This window comes from Nicotiana attenuata, chromosome 7 (genome assembly GCF_001879085.1).
Source record: "Nicotiana attenuata strain UT chromosome 7, NIATTr2, whole genome shotgun sequence".
Lineage (NCBI taxonomy): Eukaryota > Viridiplantae > Streptophyta > Magnoliopsida > Solanales > Solanaceae > Nicotiana > Nicotiana attenuata.
This window is the reverse complement of record NC_031995.1, coordinates 105,010,706-105,031,498: the sequence shown is the minus strand read 5'-3', so window position 1 is coordinate 105,031,498 and position 20,793 is coordinate 105,010,706. Positions and strand designations below refer to the sequence as shown.

The window sequence follows — 20,793 nt, the reverse complement described above, 5'->3', positions numbered from 1 at the left end:
ACCTTAGAAATTACATAATTGCCCCTGGGTTATTGGCTTTCGTCAGCTCGTCCGCGACCGCGGATCTGACTGCGGATTTCGCCCAGTGCTCTACCTCAGTGCGTGGCCAATGCACGGTCAATCCGCGGCCGCGCACCTAGAGGGGACTTCGCCACTTGCTTTTCTTTCTCCTTTTCGACGTGCTAACCTCCGATTGGCTTTCCACGCTCCATATTGACTCCAAAACATTCTTTAGCTTCCTCCTAGCTCGGAGTGTCTCCTGCAAAGCATAAAACTCTTAATTAGAGAATTTTGTTATCTTTTAACATTCAAACATTGATAAAGTGCGGCTAAATTAGAGTGTTAATAGTATCTAAATTGCATAATTATAGCCTACTATCAACACCCCATACTTAAACCTTTACTCGTCCTCGAGCAATCAAACCACACTCTACAGAGGCCTAACTTCCCCAAGTGACTTCCCTATCTCGTCACACCAAGAATATCCCTCATAGATTGGCTACATTAGTGTAACATCCACACCTCAAAAGTTGACTCCCGCGAGCCACCCAATATTCCTAACCGGCTTACTTACTCTAACTCAGATGTCCAAACTTACCTCTCCTTCATGAATCAAGTGCCTGCTCACAACAAAAGAGACTCATTCCACAATCAATAAAGTGCACGCACATTGAGGAACTTCAAAATGAACATAATTCACTCACCCTTAGAAATGACATTCATATGCCATAAAAGATGCACCATAGGCTTGCCCGTAGTGTACTACTCTACTACTCGAGCTCATTCAGTCTAGGATCAAGTAGGGCATTATTTGGTAGTAATGTAGGCTGCGGGACGGGTATGATACATTTAGATATACGAGTGGTTACATCTCCCTAAGCACTTTAATACATATACTTAAACATTCAAAACCCCACACTTATGTCAAACCATGACTCCACCTTCACATCACTGTATATTAGCCCCCTTCTTCTTTAAGCACAATTACATCAAGAGCCACCACTTAGCAAGGAATATTTTTTACAACAATCCAACTATTTATTTATTTATTTATTTCCAATTCAAGTGGCTCTTACTTTACAAAACAATGCACCTTCCTCCTTATTACATTAGTTCCACTCAAAAGCCAAACCCACCACCCCACACTTTAACTTTTACAAGGTTCATAACTATTCAAGTGCTCATGAGAGGTTAAAAGGTTCAAATAGATAGTTAATTCAAATAAATGGGTAAGGCTTATAGTGTGGTTGCCAAAAAAAATAGCATTACAGGCTCAACGGGGTTAACTACGATACATAACAGATGGGTGGATAAAGTAAATATATGGTTCAACAAAGAAATGCCTATATCACTTCCTAGACCAAACAAGACTACTATTTCGCTTTGCAGACACACGGGGCAAGTTCTAGGCATCAAATGTCGTGCACAGAATACAACAAGCCTCACACACACATGGCACATGACTTACTCCAGATTTGGTCATCAAGCACTCAGATCATGGTACTTAAGCCAAATTAAGAACATACAATTTAAGGCATTCTTACAAGAGTCGACAATTGAGCCTAAGCGTCACACTAGAGTACCCGCTCTATTCAAGGCATTACGAAGTCAAGAGATCCTATTTCTATTTCCGCCCATAGCCCACAAGAATTTATTCTAATCAAACCTAAACGGCGCTAGATCCGCAGTCAGATCCGCGGCCGCGGACAGAACACCCTGCACAATCCGCGGCCGCAGATTGAGGCCTCAACATTTTTTTTGCTCTTTTTCGCACTTTTGCCTCTCTTCGGGATAATTTTGTCACCCCGAGTCCTTCCGCTGCACATACTTTCATTCGTGCACCTTAGTAGGTTGATCAATATTGTCACCGGTCAAAAAAATCAATCACAAAAATAAGAACAAAGAAAAATAATGGGTTTCCTCCCAAAAAATGCCTAACGTAACGTCGCGCACGACGATTTACAACAAACCATGGGTTGCCTCCCAGAAAGCGTCTGATTTAACGTCGCGGCACAATGTAGGCATTCATTATTACTCTTCGCTTATGTATTGGGGCTCTTCAAAGATATCACCACTCTATCCCCCTTTTCTTCGACCATTCCAAGGTAATGTTTCAACCTTTGCCCATTCACTGTGAACTTATTCGTTCCATCTTCGGATTCAATTTCTACAGCTCCACTTGAGAATACTTGCACCACTCTGAAGGGTCCTGACCATCGGGACTTCAATTTACCCGAAAACAATCTTAGTCTCGAGTTGTATAACAACACTAGATCTCCGGGTTTGAAGTTCCGATCTAGAATATGCTTATCATGCATCATTTTCATCCTTTCTTTGTACAATCTTGCATTCTCAAATGTATGGAACCTAAATTCCTCGAGTTCATGTAACCCCGTGACTCTACTGGTGCCTGTGGTCTCCATATCCAAATTCATCTGCCGCAGTGCCTAAAGGGCTTTATGCTCGAGCTATACCGTAAGGTGGCATGCTTTCCCAAACACCAACTTGTATGGTGACAAAGCAATTGGAGTTTTAAATGCTATGCGGTACGCCCATAATGCATCATCCAGCTTCTTTGCCCAATCAGTCCTTGTTGGGTGGATTCACCAATCTCTTCTTCAGCTCCTCAAATGCAAACGTGCAATCACTAGAAAACACAAAGGGGTGATCCTTTTCAAGGAGTTTACATAAAGGGTTAGCAATCTTAGAGAAATCTTTTATGAATTGCCTGTAGAACCCGGCGTGTCCAAGTAAACTTTTCACTGCCTTGACCGAAGTGGGCGGTGGCAACTTCTCAATCACGTCAACCTTAGCATGGTCAACCTCAATTTCTTTACTGGGCACTCGATGCCCTAAGACTATCCCTTCTTGTACCATAAAATGGCACTTTTCCCAATTTAGTACTAAATTTGTCTTCACACATCTTCTGAGCACTCTTCTTAAATTGTGAAGACAATCCTTGAATGAATCCCCCACCACGGAGAAATCATCCTAAATACCTTTATAATGTCTTCAACCATGTCCGTTAAAATGGCTAACATACACCGCTGGAATGTAGCCGGTGCATTGCAAAGTCCAAAAGGCATTCTCCGAAAAGCAAAGATGCCATACGGACAGGTGAATGATGTTTTCTCTCTGTCTTCGGGGGCTATTGAGATCTGATTGTACCCCGAATATCCATCCAAGAAATAGAAATGAGATCGCCCAGCCAACCTATCCAAAATTTGGTCAATGAATGGCAAGGGGAAATGGTTCTTCCTAGTGGCTGTGTTCAACTTCCGATAATCCATGCAAATCCGCCACCACGTGACTGTACGAGTCGAGATCAACTCGTTATTCTCATTTTTTATGACCGTCGACGCACACTGAACAGGGCTGACCCAATTGCTGTCAGAGATGGGGAAGATGATACCCGTATCTTTCATATTCGGGTTCAGACTTCGTTGATGTTCTCTGGAAGGTTTGTGCCCTTCTTCCAAGAGAATCTTGTGCATATAAAAAGCTGCGCTGGTACTCTTTATGTCTTCCATGGTCCAACCAATAGCAGTCTTACATTCCTGTAACACCTGTAGGAGTTGCTCTACCTGCACAGCTAGCAAACCGGATGATATGATAACAGGTAAAGTATAATTAGGCCCTAAGAAAGCGTACCCGAGGTGAGCTGGAAGCGGTTTCAGGTCCAACTGTGGTGGCTCCTCTATCGATGGTTTCGCAGGTGGTCTTGTTCTTTCTTCTAAGTGTAGGGGCTCGAACTAGGGTTGCCTTTTCCAGAACCCTTGACCTTCGAGAGCCATGACCCACTCTGCCAATTCCTTACCATCCATATTTTCTAGATTCATCAAGCAGGCTTCTAACGGATCCCTGACTTTAATAGTCTCATCCTCCTCTTGTAGTATTACATCTACAACTTCCACTAGTGAGCAATTTGCAAATTCGCTGGGTCTCCTCATAGATTGTTAAACATTGAATATTATCTCTTCATTGTTCAACCTCATTTTCAATTCTCCAGTCTCACAATCAATTAATGCTCTCCTAGTGGCTAAATACGGTCTTCCCAGAATGATTAGTATCTCTTCATCCACTTGACAATCAAGAATGACGAAGTCTGCAGGGAATACAAATTTCCCCACTTGAACAAGCACATCATCAAGAATTCTTGTCGGTCTGTTGACTGTGCGATCATCCAGTTGCAGCAACATTGAGGTCGGTCTAGCTCTGCCAATGCCTAGTTTTGTATAGATTGCCCAGGGCATCAAGTTTATACTGGCGCCCAAGTCATACAATGCTTTAGCAAAAGCATAACTCCCAATGGTGCATGGGATAGTGAAACTACCTGGATCAGACACCTTTTGAGCCATAGGCCTTGTCACTACCGCGCTGCAGGTCTGCGTCGGAGTTACAGTGGACAGGTCCTGGAAGTCAAATTTTCACGACATCAGTCCTTCATCATTTTTGCATACCTTGGCATTTCCCTCAAAACATCCATCAGTGGAATATTCAATTGAATTTGTCTGAGCATTTCCATGAATTTCCTGTATTGATCATCTTTCTTTTGCTTTGCCAACCTCTGAGGGAATGGTGCAAGAGTCAACCTCTGCCCACTGCTTTGTGTCTTTTCTGTGCTGGGAGCTTTTTCTACCACCTGTTATGGGAGTTGTTCACCTTCCTTGTCCTTACACTTGTCAACCTGTTCCCGCTCGATTACAACCTCGGTGAGCCCTGCTGACTCATCTGTCTCTAATGTAACTAGAGTAGTTGGCGTTGTCTGTCTCCTAGATTGAGCAACTTCTTACTCCCTGTCTAAATCTCTTCCATTCCTGAGACTCACTGCCATGAGCTGATTTGGGTTCTGCTCCTTTGGATTAATGTTTGTATCTGCAGGCAATGTTCCTTGTTGGCGATTGTTCGAGGCCATAGATAGCTGTCCCAATTGAGTTTCAATGCCTTTGATTGCTGAATCATGTGCAGCTAACTTCTCTTGCATCTTTCCATTTGTCCCAATGAGTTGTTGCAGCATACCCCTGATTTCGATCATGTTATTGTCCTGCTGTTGATGAGGTGGTTGGTAGGCCAACTGTTGCTGGTGCTGCTAATTATAGTCCTGCTGCCTTTGATAAGGTACGACTTGGCCTTGTAGTCGTGATCCTCCTGGATTGGGGATGTGCTGTGGCTGGTTTGGTCTATACTGCTGGTTTGATGTTGGTCCCCATTGCTTCACAGCTTGCCTCTGACCTCCAAAATTATTGACATAATTCGTGTCTTCTCTGAAACCCTGGTTGTCATTCTCTCCACTCCACGAGCATGCATATGACTGGTTTATGCAAGGAGTACATAAGCCTCCGTTTGTGGTATCAACAATGTGCAGCTGTTTTGTACCAATCTCATCGATTTTCTTTGTCAGCAAGCTCATCTGGATCATAAGAGTGGCAATGGTTTCCGCATTTGTGTTGTTTGGGTCAAGAGCGACAGAATGCACTATTGGGGTGAGTGTTGTGTCTCTCGTCATCCAGCCTGAATTTTGAGACATCTTGTTAAGAAGAATCTTACACTCTGTGAAGATTTTGCTCAAGAATGCACCCGCGGCAGAAGCATCTACATTGGCTTTCAGACTGTCAGCCAAACCCATATAGAATCTCTGTCCCAGCATCTGATCCGGAATGCCATGGTGAGGACACTTCACCAACATACCCTTTGTCACGACCCAAAACCCCGCACTAGTCGTGATGGCGCCTCTCATGAAGACAAGGCCATCTAACTAACCCAATTAGTCCCTTTCAAAGTAGTTAAACATAAATGAATAGAAAAATACAACGTAAGGACATTAATTAACGAAGTTTACAACCCAACACAGCCCGACCGGGGTGTCACAAGTCACGAGCATCTAGAGAAGTCTAAATACAACTACAGGGCCAACAATATACAGAATAAAATTTAGAACCAAAGGAAGTAATCCGGTGCCGCGAACGCTGGCGGTCACCCTGCTCAACTACGATAGCAATACCTTCAACCAGCTCAAAACCCGCTACCGGGTGAACAATACTTGCATCTGCACGCGAGGTGCAGGGAGTAAAGTGAGTACTCCAACTCAGTGAGTAATAAAAGTAAATAATAACTGAGCAGCAAGAAATCACGTAAAGCAACCAACATGCTATACAGAAGCCGGGTACAATTTTCTGAGAAAAACAGTGAAATCTGTGAAATCTTTAGCAATACCTTGGCTCAGTTCAAATCTCTTTTGAAAATGATCTTTTCAGTGATTACGAAAACGATTTCAAAACAGTTAGTGCTGATACGCACAGAAAATCCGCCCCTCGGCCACAAATACCACGGTATAACAGGTATAGAGGCAAATAAGCATGCAAGATGAGCATATAAAAGCTCGCCCCTCGGGCAATATCTCAAACTGAACCAGCCCCTCGGGCTCATTCTCAACAACACTCTCGGCCCCTCGGGCTCTCTCTCACAGATCACTCTCAGAACTAGTATCACATAGTAACCGTTGCGGCGTGCAGCCCGATCCACATATCGCTGAGGCGTGCAGCCCGATCCATAGCTCGCTGCGGCGTGCAGCCCGATCCATATGGGTACCCGCGCTCACTGTGGGGGTGCAGACTCCGGAGGGGCTCCTACAGCCCAAGCGCTATATCACTACGGCGTGCAGTCCGATCCAATATATACATACTGCGGCGTGCAGTCCGATCCATGTATTATACTACTGCGGTGTGCAGTCCGACCCATATAATAATCCTCACATCCAGGCCCTCGGCCTCACATCCCTCAGTGTATCCTCACATCAGGCCCTCGGCCACACTCAGTCAGAATATCATCATAAGCCCCTCGGGTATTAGTAAAACAGTAGTCCTCAGCCCAAATTATCATTTAAAATATCATTTAAGACTCAAATTTGAGTAAAAGTGGCTGAGTTGAAAAATAGTGGAGAAAACAATATGACTGAGTTCAAGTAATGAGTCGAAACAGTGAGGAAACAGTGAAAATATTCCCCGAAGGATTCAAATAATTGGCACGAAGCCCAAACAACAGTGATAACAAATAAAATTCTAGTCAAATACGCGATAAATTCATCAATTGGGACGGAGCAAGTCACAATCCCCAGCGGTGCTCTACCCCACGCCCACTATCCGGCGTGCAAGTCACCTCAATATAGCACTACGATGTGCAATCCGGGGTTTCAAACCCTTAGGATATCATTTACAACTATTAGTCACCTCGAACCGGTGAAATCTCTAGCTCGCGACGCCTTTGCCCCTCAAACCGGCCTCCACACGCGTCGAATCTATCCAACATCAGAGCGAATACATCGCAATATGCCAATGGGACAATACCCAATCGAAAACAATCGAAAAATAGCAAAAATCTCGAAATTAGCAAAATCCGAGCCCCGGGCCCACTTCTCGGAAATCAGAAAATTTAACATTAATGGATTCCTCATCTTCTCACGAGTTCATACATACTAAGAACTCTCAAATCCGAGCTCAAATGATCCATCAAATCCCAATTTGAAATATCAAAAACTCAAGCCCTAGTACATCAATTTTAGGCTTAATTTCCATGAATTTCTAGACCAATTTCACAATATAATCGTGTTTTAAGTTCAAAAATCTTACCTCCAATCGATTCTCCTTGAATCCCTCTTCAATTTCCTTCAAAAAGCTCTCAAAAAGATCAACAATGGAGTAAATGAGCCCCAAAATCGCGGATGAAATGTTTTAAAACATTCTGCCCAGGTCACTGTAATTTCTTCTTCGCGTTCGCGTACAGTACCTCGCGTTCGCGAAGGCCAATTTCCAGGCCCCTTCGCGTTCGCGTAGCTTGCCTCGCGTTCGCGTAGGCCAAATGCCCCCAGGCCCAACTTTCCTTCTACGCGTTCGCGATTACTCTCTCGCGTTCGCGTAGCAGCTTGACCCACTCCTTCGTGTTCGCGACTCCCCCTTCGCGTTTGCGAAGGCCAAAATCACAGCCTCCCATTTTTCCTCTTCGTGTTCGCGAGACTCCCCTCGCGTTCGTGAAGAAGGAAACCAGATACCAGCAACCAGCAGTTCAACAATTTCCAAAAATGACCCGTTGGGCATCCGAAACACACCCGAGGCCCCCGGGACCTCAACCAAAAGTGCCAACCCATCCTAAAACATCACTCAAACTTGCTCCAATCATCAAAACACCACAAACAACACCAAAACCATCAAATTACATCGGATTCAAGCCTAAGTTCTTCTAAGACTTCCGAAACACGCATTTGATCAAAAACCCATCCAAAACACCTCCGAATCACCTGAAATTTTGCACACACATCCCAAATCACCTAACGAAACTACAGCAACTCTCGGGATTCCATTCCGACCCTCAGATCAAAATCTCACGTATCAACCGGAAATCGCCAAAATACTAACTTCGCCAATTCAAGCCTAATTCCACGCCGGACCTCCAAAACCACTTCCAATCCCGCTCCTAAGTCACAAATCATCTCCCGGAGCTAACCGAACCATCGGAATTCATGTCCGAGCCCTCTAACACACAAGTCAACTTTCGGTTGACTTTTCCAAAACAAGCCTTCCTTAAAGAGACTAAGTGTCTCATCTTCTACCAAAACCAATCCAAATCAACTCTAACACACCAAATACTGATAATGAAACATGAGGAAGCACAAAATGGGGAAACGGAGCGGAAACTCCTGAGATGACGGGTCGGGTCGCCACACCCTTAAACCTCTCCCAAGTTTCTTGCAAAGTCTCAGTCGGTTTCTGCCTGAATTGCAATATCTCATCAATCTGCCTCGCAGTTTTGTTGGGTGGATAAAACTTGTTTAATAACTGCTAGACTAGTTACTCCCAAGTAGCAATGGAGTTTATAGGGGGCGAATTCAGCCAAGTTTGAGCCTCCCGGTCACTGAGAATAGGAACAGTAATAATTTGATTGCCTTAGGAGTCACATTCGGCTGTCTTTGAGTGACGCATATTGATAGAAAGTTCTTCAGATGTTGTTGTGGGTCTTTGATGTATGACCCGAAGAAAAGCCATTTATTCTGCAATAGGTGTAGGATGTTGTTGGTAATCTGGAATGTCTCTGCTTGTATCTGAGGAACCGCAATTGCTGTGGCCAGGTTATCAGCAGTTGGTTGTGCCCAATCATAATGAGCAGCTTCCGGCACAAGAGGTGCTACCACTCTACGTTTGGGTCATCTCGATCATTCCTGTTATTCCCGTTGACGTTATCTACATCACCCATTTTAATTTGAATTTGTTCGTTTTGCTTTAGCTGTTTGCTCTTCTTGTTAGCCCGGTTCAATGTCCGGAATGCTTTCTCGGGATCTGAGTGTCCTTCAAAGAGTTCACCAGTTCTCAAAGAGCTTCTAGGTATGCACCTGAGTCACAGAAGAGTTCAAACGTGAGAATTCAAATGGAAATATTTTTAACACCACAGAAAATTGATCTAAAATAATAATCCTAGCAATTCTTCCAAGTTGCAATAAATAACACCGTTAGTTCCCCGACAACGGCACCAAAATTTGATCACGCCCAACTATGCCTTATAAAAAGGACTAAGCGGTCGCTGCAAATATAATCCGGTTCAAGTCCGTATTCGAATCCCACATGTAATTAAGCTATTTACTACAACTGTTAGCACTACTAATGGATAGCTCAAACAATTTCCGGATGCAAGATTTTTAATGGATACTGAGTAGAATTTAGTTAACTAAGGAAAAATGACAACAAAACTAGCAATAATCAAGAATGGAGTTGATTCAATGGTAAAATGGTCTAGGGTTATTGATTCCCAATTGTCGGATTAATTCCTGACACGTTAGCTATAATCTCACCGTAACACTCTATAAGAAATGTGAGTTCTGGGTTACCGCAATTATCTCTCGATCAATTACGATAATTTACTAGAAGCATTCTCTCGAACTACTCTAGTTAACAATTTATGCAACTCAGAATACACCAAAGCTTCGTTATCTCTAACCCTGCTTATAAATTCAAGTAATTAATCTCTTAACTTACCCGACAGTGGTGTTGTTCAACAACAATCTAACCAAGTGTTCTTTCTCAAGCAACACATGATAACTAGACACGATTAGTCAAGGGCCCTTTCAATTAATCACAAGACAACACGCAGTTGAACAATCATAAAGTAAAAACGGCTCAATTATATCAAAACAGAGTCTAGACTTCATCCGACAATTGGTTCCATCAACCCTAGATGACGGGTTTAGATACTCATGCTAATAGATAAAAATTCACTATATAAAGTCATAATCAACAATGGAATTAAAAAGAAGATAAAAACTCTAAGGAAATTCTTTATCTTTCTTCCGTGTTCTTGCCTTCAAATTATCTCTAAAACAGCCTTTTCTTTTATTTTGGACGAATTAGGCTTCATATAGGTTTAGGTTAGTCGCCCTGGAAATTACATAATTGACCTTGGGTTCTTGGCTTCCGTCAGCCCGTCCACGGCCGCGGATTGGACCGCGGATCTGACCGCGGATTCGGCACATGTTCTGTCCGCGGCCGCGGATCTAACTTTGGAGCTGGCACTTGCTTTTCTTTCTCCTTTCGACCGTGCTATCCTCCGATTGGCCTTCCACGCTCTATATTGACTCCAAAACACTCTTTAACTTCCTCCTAGCTCGGAGTGGCTCCTGCAAAACGTAAAATTCTTAATTAGAGCATTTTGTTATCTTTTAACATTCAAACATCGATAAAGTGCGGCCAAATTAGAATGTAAATAGTATCTAAATTGCATACCGTCTACTATCAAAGGTTCATTCCTTAATTTTACTGCTTGTCCATGTGTTAAATTTCCTTAAATTTTCACTGGCTAATTGAGGAAAAATTGAAAAGCAATGCATCACATAGCAGAGTATAACATCTCCCATGCTAAAAACTCAGCAATTCAGGAACTTCAATCCTCATAGAAGTACAAAGATTATGTGCTGGGACTTGGGGCTGTGACCCAAAATTTCTTTAATAGAGATAACTCAGTTCATTGTAGGTCACCGTACTAAATTCAACGATTGACTCATACTCCCTAACACTTCAATAGAAACAATATTTGTGATTAAGCATGAATTGTCTTCTCTTCTAAAGAGCTTCTAGAAAGCCGAGCTGATACGCTAGGCGGGCAAAGAGGAGCCAAAAAAGCTTAGTAGATGACTTCTAGAGGCATATTATATATGTCACGACCCAAATTGAAGGCAGTGACTAGCACCCGATGAGCTAACTCCCATCACAAAAAAAAAATCAAAATTAACCGCTAACTTTATTGCTAATATGTCGTTAAATCGCCTATAGCTAACAGGTTTTTTGATATTCTGTTGTTAATCCGTCATTAAAAAGGATTAGCAATAAATTTTTTCTGTTTAGCTGCACAATTTGTCTATCACTAATTTCTATTTTTTTTTTAGTATGGTCATGCAAATCCGTGATTGTCTAGTCTCAAACAACACCAGTCTTATCTCAATACACTTAATATAGCAAAACAAGTTAGACATAACTTGCTTGCACATGCTGCCTATGTCTATGTATACAGTTTTACTCTCACACTTTAGTCATTTTATAGGTAAATTTTAGAAGTTTCTGCTGTTTATGCGTCAGCTATATGTATTGACCGCTTATTATTAATTTTTTCATTTCCACATGTTTCTCACATTCTTTTACTACATGCCTCAGTACTACAACCACCTTAACTCAAACTAATTAGCTATATGCTCAATTTATTTGTGTGGATTTTTGATTACCTTTTAAACCGATGTTATTTGTATATCATGCCCTTTTACAATTTTGAATTTAAGAAAATAACCTTTTTAGATCTTTTATGTGTAAAAGAGAGATCTCTTAAGTGTAAAATAAAATCTCCCATGTGTAAAAAAAAAAAAAGATAGGGTCAATAAACTAAAAATAAGTTTGTAAAGAGCCAAAAAGCCAATTGATCCACCAATGTTATTAGTAACAAAATTGTTCAGATAAAACTCACGTTGGCAATACGGAATGCGTGTTTACTGTCTAAAATGTTTATAACAGAATGTTTGAGGTTTAAACATTAACACTCGTAGACCATTCCCTTCTTTCAATCCTGGTGGTATACTTACAGTTGAAGCAGTAGCGTATGCAAGATTTTTTGTAATCCATATCAATATTTAAATAAATAAACATAAATAAATTACTAAAATATGAAAACAAGCAAGGATTGATCGGGATTTGAGAATTAGTGGTAGGGTTTGTGTGAGAGAGATATGGAGAGTAAAAGATCTTTCTAGAACTGGAATGAGAGAAAAATGACCCCGATTGTCTGATCCGGGTTGACCCCTCTTATTAGTTAAAATAGTGCAGTATAGCCAGTTTTCGGACTGGTCATTCAAAAATAGCCAGCGTTTACTAAGTCAATAAAAAGTAATCACTATTTTGCTGCAGCTGAGACTGGTCCAGCATAATATACTGGAGTTCGGTGGACCTGTGTATGAACTCCAGCATATTATGCTGGACCGGTGTACTTTGCTGGCTCCAGTATAATATACTGGAGACTGGAGCACCGGTGCTCCAAACTCCAGTATATTATGCTGGACCGATATACTTGCTGGAACTCCAGTATATTATGCTGGAATTCTAGTGTATTTATGCTGGAACTCCATCATATTATGCTGGAGTTCCAGCATACTTATCTTGGAACTCCAGTATAATATGCTGGAGTTCAAGTATACTTATGCTGGAAACTCCAACATAATATACCGGTGTATTTTCCGGGTTTTGAACAGTGTTTTCGCTCAGATATTTCTTTACATGAAAAGTGGCTAAATTTCGATTACTTTTGAAATTGGGCTATTTTTGAACGACCAATTGTAAATCTGGCTATTTTTGAATTTCACCCCTTTTATTATATACGGCCCAATTACAAAGTATCCAACACAAAGCTAACTAACGTAACTACTAAAGATAATGGGCCACTTCCGTAATTACAATAGGCCCAACTACAAATAAAATAAATCAATGCAACATTATGATGGGGCATTTACATATATACCCAGTTTTTGGGTCACCATTTAACTTATACCCGCTTTGCAAAAAAAAATTGTAAGCGTACCCACTTTCCGGGTAACTTCAGACATACGGGGCCCGAAGTAGCAAGAATTTATGTCTGAAGTTTGAACTTCAGAATTTTTTGCCTGAAATGTGACCTTATCAAAGTAAAGCTTCGGATATTTTCGTCTGAAGTATGGCCTGACTTGCAAAAGTAATAAAAAAAAATCAGTTCGTAGTGCAAACTTCAGACAAATTAGTCTGAATTTCTTTAGTTTATAGTGCAAATTTCAGACAAATTAGTCTGAAGTTCTTTAGTTTATAGTGCAAACTTTAGACAAAATCAAAAGTTTGTATGAAGTTCTTCATTTTCTTTATTATTATCTCTCTTTACCATTTGCAAACAAACGACCCTTCAAGAGTTTCAAGAGCAGGGACAAAGGAAATTTGTACAATTGATGAGACAAACGAATGGTAAAAGAATTTAATTGGAGATGTCTCATATCTCTCTTTTTAATTGTTTGCAATAGAATAACATTGCTGAAAAAGAGAAAGAGAAAGAGAATCTACCGATGCAAACATGAAAACTTCAAGGCTAGTGCTATGACTACGTCTATAACTATTTGCAAGAGACAGAAACCCTCTTGGTACAACATCAAGCATCACTTTATCTGAAGGAATAGGTAATGAGGTTCACCCACGAATCACGATTGAATGTTTCAAGTTTTATCTTGAACCTGTGACAAGAAATGAAAATGACCAAGTATGGAGCGCATAGTTTGCAGGAGAAGAAGAGGAGGCAACGACGGATCTGAAGTTGTCAAAATTAAGGTATAGGTTAAATAATTTTAAAAATATGAGCATAGGTTAAATGGGGGGCGACCAAATAGGAAGCCCCATGCAATTTTTACCATTATGATGAATCTTCCTCTTAGGCCCAGATCCCGGCATCCCATAATTCCAGCAATAATAAAGAGTTTATACCCCATATTTTCTTTTTTGCTTATCATGTGTATATATATATTTTAATAAAAAATTTCGATAAAGTGGTGTCAAAATCTTGAAGAAGCCATCAACCGTGTAGTGGAGCAAAGATTAACGAGGAACATGAGAACTTTAATACAGCAGAAGGAAATTGCATCTTTACAAACTAAACGTCAGAGGTCTACCACTTCATCCGGGTCTCGTGACACTATAGGCTGCCGTATTCTGATGATTCTTGAAGTTGCTCGTTTACTTTACCTGGAGGAAGCTGAGAACATTCATATTTGGGACATTGATCACGCCCAACAGTGCCTTGTAAAATGACTCTACGGTCGCTGCAAATATAATCTGGTTCAAGTCCGAAGTTAAATCCCACAGGGAACTAACCTATTTACTACAACTGTTAACACTGCTAATGATAAGCTCAGACAATTCCCGAAAGCAAGATTTTTAAAATGAGTAGAATTTAATTACTAAGGAAAATGATAATAAAACTAGCAATAATCAAGAATAGAGTTGAATTCAATGGTAAAATGGTCTAGGGTTATTGATTTCCCCAATTGTCGGATTAATTCCTGACATGTTAGCTATAATCTCGCCGTAACACTCTACAAGAAGTATGAGTTCTGGGCTACCGCAATTATCTCTCGATCAATTACGATAATTTACTAGAAGCATTCTCTCGAACTACTCTAGTTAACAATTAATGCAACTCAGAATTATCCCACCAAAGCTTCGTTATCTCCAACCCTGCTTTCAAATTCAAGTAATTAATCTGTTAATTTACCCGAAAGTGGTGTTGTTCAACAACAATCTAACCAAGTATTCTTTCTCAAGCAACACAAGATAACTAGACACGATTGATCAAGGGCCCTTTTAATTAATCACAAGACAACACATAGTTGAACAATCATAGAGTAAAAACGGCTCAATTATATCAAAATAGAGTCAAGACTTCATCTAACAATTGGTTCCATCAACCCTAGATGACGGATTTAGCTACTCATACTAATAGATAAAAATTCACTATAGAAAGTCATAATTAACAATGGAATTAAGAAGAAGAAGATGAAAACTCTTAAGGAAATTCTCTGTCTTCCTCCCGTATTCTTGCCTCCAAAATCTCTCTAAAAACAGCTATATTTCTCTTCTGGGCGAATAAGGCTTCATATAGGTTTAGGTCAGTCGCCTTGGAAATTATATAATTTCCCCTGGGTTATTGGCTTCCGTCAGCTCGTCCGCGGCCGCGGAGCTGACCACGGATTCAACCGCGGATTTCGCCTAGTGCTCTGCCTCAGTGCGTGGCCAATGCGCGGTCAATCCACGGCCGCGCACCTGGAGGGGACTTCGGCACTTGCTTTTCTTTCTCCTTTTTGACTGTGCTAACCTCCAATTGGCCTTCCACGCTCCATATTGACTCCAAAACATTCTTTAGCTTCCTCCTAGCTCGGAGTGGCTCATGCAAAGCATAAAACTGTTAACTAGAGCATTTTTTTATCATTTAACATTCAAATATTGATAAAGTGCGGCTAAATTAGAGTGTAAATAGTATCTAAATTGCATAATTATAGCCTACTATCAACACCCCCACACTTAAACCTTTGCTCATCCTCTAGCCATCAAACCACAGTCTACAGAGGCCTAATTTCCCTCAGCGACTTTCCTAACTTGTCACACCAAGAATATTCCCCATAGATCGAGTGCATTAGTGTGACATCTAGACCTCAAGAGTTGACTCTTGCGAGCCACGCAATATTCCTAACCGGCTTACTTACTCTAACTCAGAGGTCCAGACTTACCTCTCCTTCATGAATCAAGTGCCTGTTCACAATAAAAGAGACTCATTCCACAATCAATAAAGTGCACGCACATTGAGGAACTTCAAAATGAACAGAATTCCCTCCCCTCAGAGAGGTTAAATGTTTCAAATAGATGGTCAATTCAAACAAAGGATAATGCTTGTAATGTGGTTGCCAAGGAAACATGATTACAGGCTCAACGGGGTTAACTACGATACATAACAAATGGGTGGTGGAATATATATATGTTTCAACAAAGGAATGCCTATATCACTTCCCAGACTAAACAAGACTACTATTTCGCTTTGTAGACACACGGGGCAAGTTCTAGGCATCAAATGTCATGCACAGAATACAACAAGCCTCACACACACATGGCACATGAATCACTCCAGATTGGGTCAAACATTCTGATCAGGGTACTTAAGCCAAATTAAGAATATACAGTTTAATACATTCTTACAAGAGTCGACAACTGAGCCTAAGCGTCACACTAAAGTACCCCCTATATTCAAGGCATTACGATGTTAAGAGATCCTATTTCTATTTCCGCCCATAGCCCACAAGTTCCTAACTAACAAGAAAAAACTAACTACACCCGGTTCAAATGAAACCCTTGGAAAAGAACCGCGGCTTAAAGAAAAACCAAGGGGAAATTGATACACTACTACAAAAGAAAATCTTTTTGTTTTTTTTTATTTTTTTTTTAAAAAAAATTTCTTCGACTTTTGTCCCTCAAGAAACCCGTCGAATGATATCCATCGTCAGGATAAGTCTAAAATGATTTATGTAAATAAACTACAAAACTATTCTACATACAACATACAAATAAAGTATCCCCTACCCCACACTTAAAATGATGGCATGTTCCCATGGCATACAAAATGAAGTAATGCGAGGTAAAGGAACTTCCCTAGAAGATCAGTCTTGATCGGAGACAGTGCCGGGGTCGAGATGACACGCCCTCCCCAGCGCACGCAGCCAGCTCATGATTTTCTTCTCCGACTTCGCATTTTGCGTGGCCAAGGCATCAACTTTAGTCCCCAATTCCGTGACGGAAGTGCGCAACCCTGCCATTTCCTGTTCTAAGGCTGTCATCCGCGTACTCTATCTGACTGGAGATGGTCCTTCAACCGCGGCAACTTGTTCCTGTGGGGGTGATGATGGCCCAACTTCCTCCTGCTCTTCATCCCTCTCCTCTGACGACTCAGAATCATCACTATCAGCTGTACCGGGTACCACCGTATCCTTCCTAATGGTCACTTTGTCTGCCCGGAACTTTGCTTCTTTCTTCACCTTGCCATCTACATTGGGGTTCTCTGGCACCCATTCGGCCCGGCACAATCTAGTGACCAGAGAGAGGAAGAAGAACCCATACCTCTTCAGTGTTGAATGGATGAATATCTCGGATTGAATAACCTTGGCCACATCAAAATCGTGGCCATTCACGAAGCACCAGATCAAGGCAGCTCTCGGACCATTTACCTCAGCAGGGTTGTGGGACGGCAGCAGTGGACTATTGATGATGTACAACAAACACTTTCCTTCAAAGGTGAGTGAGGCTGAGTGCAACTTCGGTCACGGCACAATCTACACTACCTCTTTGTCTGGTACACAGATAGTACTCTACCTCCCCATTGAATACAGGCAATCGATACACTCTCCTGATGGCTTCTATCGAGGCATTCACCCTCTTTTGTCGCACAGTGCAGATGTGCTCCTCATGTTCAGAGCAGTTTGCGTAGAATTCTTGACAAGCATCAAGTTACCCGCCTCCGGCTCTCCGAAGAAGATGCCTAGCCTGCACCTGATCAACTCCCTATACATATTAGGGCACTCAGCCTAGAGGGATCCCCTGTCAACTCCCCTTTCCGGTATAGGCTTTATAATAGCCTTTGAACTGAACGGTCTTGGGCAGCTCTAGAGACAAACCTGGTATGATTAAACTGAGCTGAACTGGCCAGTGCCCGTGCCCGGGACAAGCCTCCATGACCACTTGATGAGGCACCGGTAGTGCGTCTCTTCTTTGAAGATCTCATGGTACCTACACAACAATCACCACTATAAATAATCAGTGGAATATGTGAACCAAGGGTGGTTACTAAGACTTCACTCGCACAATTGGTCATAATTGATAATAAAAACTCATTGTGACAATTCAACAAACACTTAAGTGCATATGCCCCCCAATGTACCCAAAGCCCCAACTAAACTTCCATTCTTCACAAACTCAACAATGTTTTCCCCAACCCAACCAAATCTATTATCCTCACATGCCAACATATATACTAACAATCAAAAACAAAGACAAGAGGTCCCATAACTTCTACTATCCTACACTTATAATAGAAGAGGAAAAGAATGGAAAAAATTGAAAAACAAAAACTAAAAAAGAAAGTAGAACCATGTTACTTACTTGAAGATCTTGTGAGGAATGGAGCTTGGGTAGTGGTTGAGTAGAGAAGAGGAAGAAGGAGAAAAGATGTTGTTGGGTGAAGAGATTGGGGGAGCAGAAGGGGAATGGGTGTGCGTTATTTTTATTTTGGGGAAGGGGAGGGGGGAAGTTTTTTTTTTAATTTTTTTTGGGGGGGGGGGGGAGTCGGGAGTGGGCGGTTAATGGGGAGGGGGGGGGGTTAAGTGAAAAAACTAATTAAAAGGGGAAAAGAGAAAAGAAAAGAAAAGAATTTTTTTAACTAAACCTGAACGGCGCCACATCCGCAGTCGAATCCGCGGCCGCGGATTTTGGCTTCCAGATTTTTTTGCTTTTTCGCACTTTTGCCTATCTCTGGGATATTTCATCACCCCGAGTCCTTCCGCTGCGCATACTTTCGTCCCTGCACATTGGTAGATCGATCAATATTGTCACCGTTCACAATCAATTACAAAAATAAGAACAAAGAAAAATAATGGGTTGCGCGCCTAATTTAACGTCGCGGCACGATGATATACAACAAACAATGGGTTGCCTCCCACGAAGCGCCTAATTAAACGTTGCAGCATGACGCAAGCTTTCGTTATTACTCTTAGCTCGTGTATTGGGGCTCTTCCAAAGATATCACCACTCCATCCCCCTCTTCTTCGACCATTCCAAGGTAATGTTTCAACCTTTGCCCATTCACCGTGAACTTATTTGTTCCATCTTCAGATTCAATTTCTACAGCTCCACTTGAGAACACTTGGACGACTTTGAAGGGTCCTGACCATCGGGACTTCAATTTACCCGGAAACAATCTTAATCTCGAGTTGTATAATGACACTAGATCTCCAGGTTTGAAGTTTCGATCTAGAATATGCTTATCATGCATCAGTTTCATCCTTTCTTTGTACAATCTTGCATTCTCAAATGCATGGAACCTGAATTCCTCGAGTTCATGTAACTCAGTGACTCTACTGGTGCCTGCAGTCTCCATATCAAAATTCAACTACCGTAGCGCCCAAAGGGCTTTATGCTAAAGCTCCACCGGAAGGTGGCATGCTTTTCCAAACACCAACTTGTATGGTGACATACCAATTGGAGTTTTAAATGTTGTGCGGTACGCCCATAATGCATCATCCGGCTTCTTTGCCCAATCAGTCCTTGGCGCATTCACCGTCTTGGTTAGGACACTTTTGATTTCCCGGTTTGACACTTCAACTTGCCCACTCGATTGTGGGTGATAAGGTGTGGTCACCTTCTAGCGAACTTCATATTTTTCCAACAGCCGTGCGAACGCTCTATTGCAAAAATGGGTTCCACCATCACTGATTATAGCTCTCGAGTTGCCAAAATGTGTGAAGATGTTTTTCTTTAGAAAGCCTATAACCCCTTTTGCATCATTGGTTGGGAGAGCCACAGCTTCAACCCATCTGGAGACATAGTCAACTGCCACCAGTATGTATTTGTTACCATACGAGCTGACGAACGGCCCCATAAAGTCAATCCTCCACATGTCAAATACCTCCACCTCCTGAATAGTAGTCATCGACATCTCGTGACGTCGAGATATGTTTCCTGTCCTTTGGCACTCATCGCAACTTTTCACCCAAGCATGGGCATCCTCGAACAGAGTTGGTCAATACAAACCCGATTCCAAGACCTTAGCCGTTGTCCGAATTCCTCCAAGGTGTCGACCATATGGTGAAGCATGGTAAGCCTGCAAAACAGAATGTTGATCTTTCTTGGGGATACACCTCCGGATCATGTTATCTACACATATTTTAAAAAGTAGAGGTTCATCCCGCGAAAGAACTTATTCTTTTGAATTGAAGAGAGTTCATAAGGTACAATACCGCTTGCTAAATAATTTGCAATATTAGCATACCATGGCGTCTCCTCCATCGTCACTGCTAGTAACTGTTCATCCAAGAATTTCTCTATTATATCTTCAACCTCTACCTTTTTTTCAGCTCCTTCCAACCTTGAGAGGTGGTCTGCTACTTGGTTCTCTGTCCCTTTTCGGTCACGGGTCTCCAGATCGAATCCTTGTAGCAAAAGAACCCAGCGGATCAAGCGTGGCTTTGACTCCTTCTTTGCTATCAAGTACCTAATTGCTGCATGGTCAGCATAAACAATAACTTTTGAACCAATCAAGTACGACCTGAATTTGTCGAATGCAAAAACTACAGCCAACATCTCATTTTCCATCACGGTGTAATTGAGCTATGCACCGTTTAGCGTTCTGTTTGCATTGTAAATTGGGTGCATCAGCTTGTCCTTTCGCTGCCCCAAGACTGCTCCTATAGCATAATCACTTACATCGCACATGAGCTTGAACGGTTGCTCCCAGTTGGGTGCAACAATGATGAGTGTATTCACCAATTTCTTCTTCAGCTCCTCAAATGCCAACGTGCAATCATTAGAAAACACAAAGGGCTGATCCATTTCAAGGAGTTTACATAAAGGGTTGGCAATCTTAGAGAAATCTTTTATGAATCGCATGTATAACCCGACGTGCCCAAGGAAACTTCTCACCACCTTGACCGAAGTGCGCGGTGGAAAC

The 20,793-nt window shown here is 41.8% G+C and overlaps 2 protein-coding genes across 2 annotated transcripts; both read right to left on the bottom strand.

Moving 5' to 3' along the window:
* Nucleotides 2,043–2,435, bottom strand: LOC109230332. The gene has a single exon (XM_019395842.1). It carries the CDS (start codon nucleotides 2,433–2,435, stop codon nucleotides 2,043–2,045), a length of 393 nt encoding a protein of 130 aa, XP_019251387.1.
* Nucleotides 18,838–19,224, bottom strand: LOC109230331. Its single transcript, XM_019395841.1, has one exon. The coding sequence runs from the start codon at nucleotides 19,222–19,224 to the stop codon at nucleotides 18,838–18,840; it is 387 nt and encodes a 128-aa protein (XP_019251386.1).

What these genes read in the sequence shown, in the direction of transcription:
- LOC109230332 (XM_019395842.1), bottom strand. Translation starts at nt 2,435, where the DNA reads ATGAATTTGGATATGGAGACCACAGGCACCAGTAGAGTCACGGGGTTA.
- LOC109230331 (XM_019395841.1), bottom strand. Translation starts at nt 19,224, where the DNA reads ATGGAGACTGCAGGCACCAGTAGAGTCACTGAGTTACATGAACTCGAG.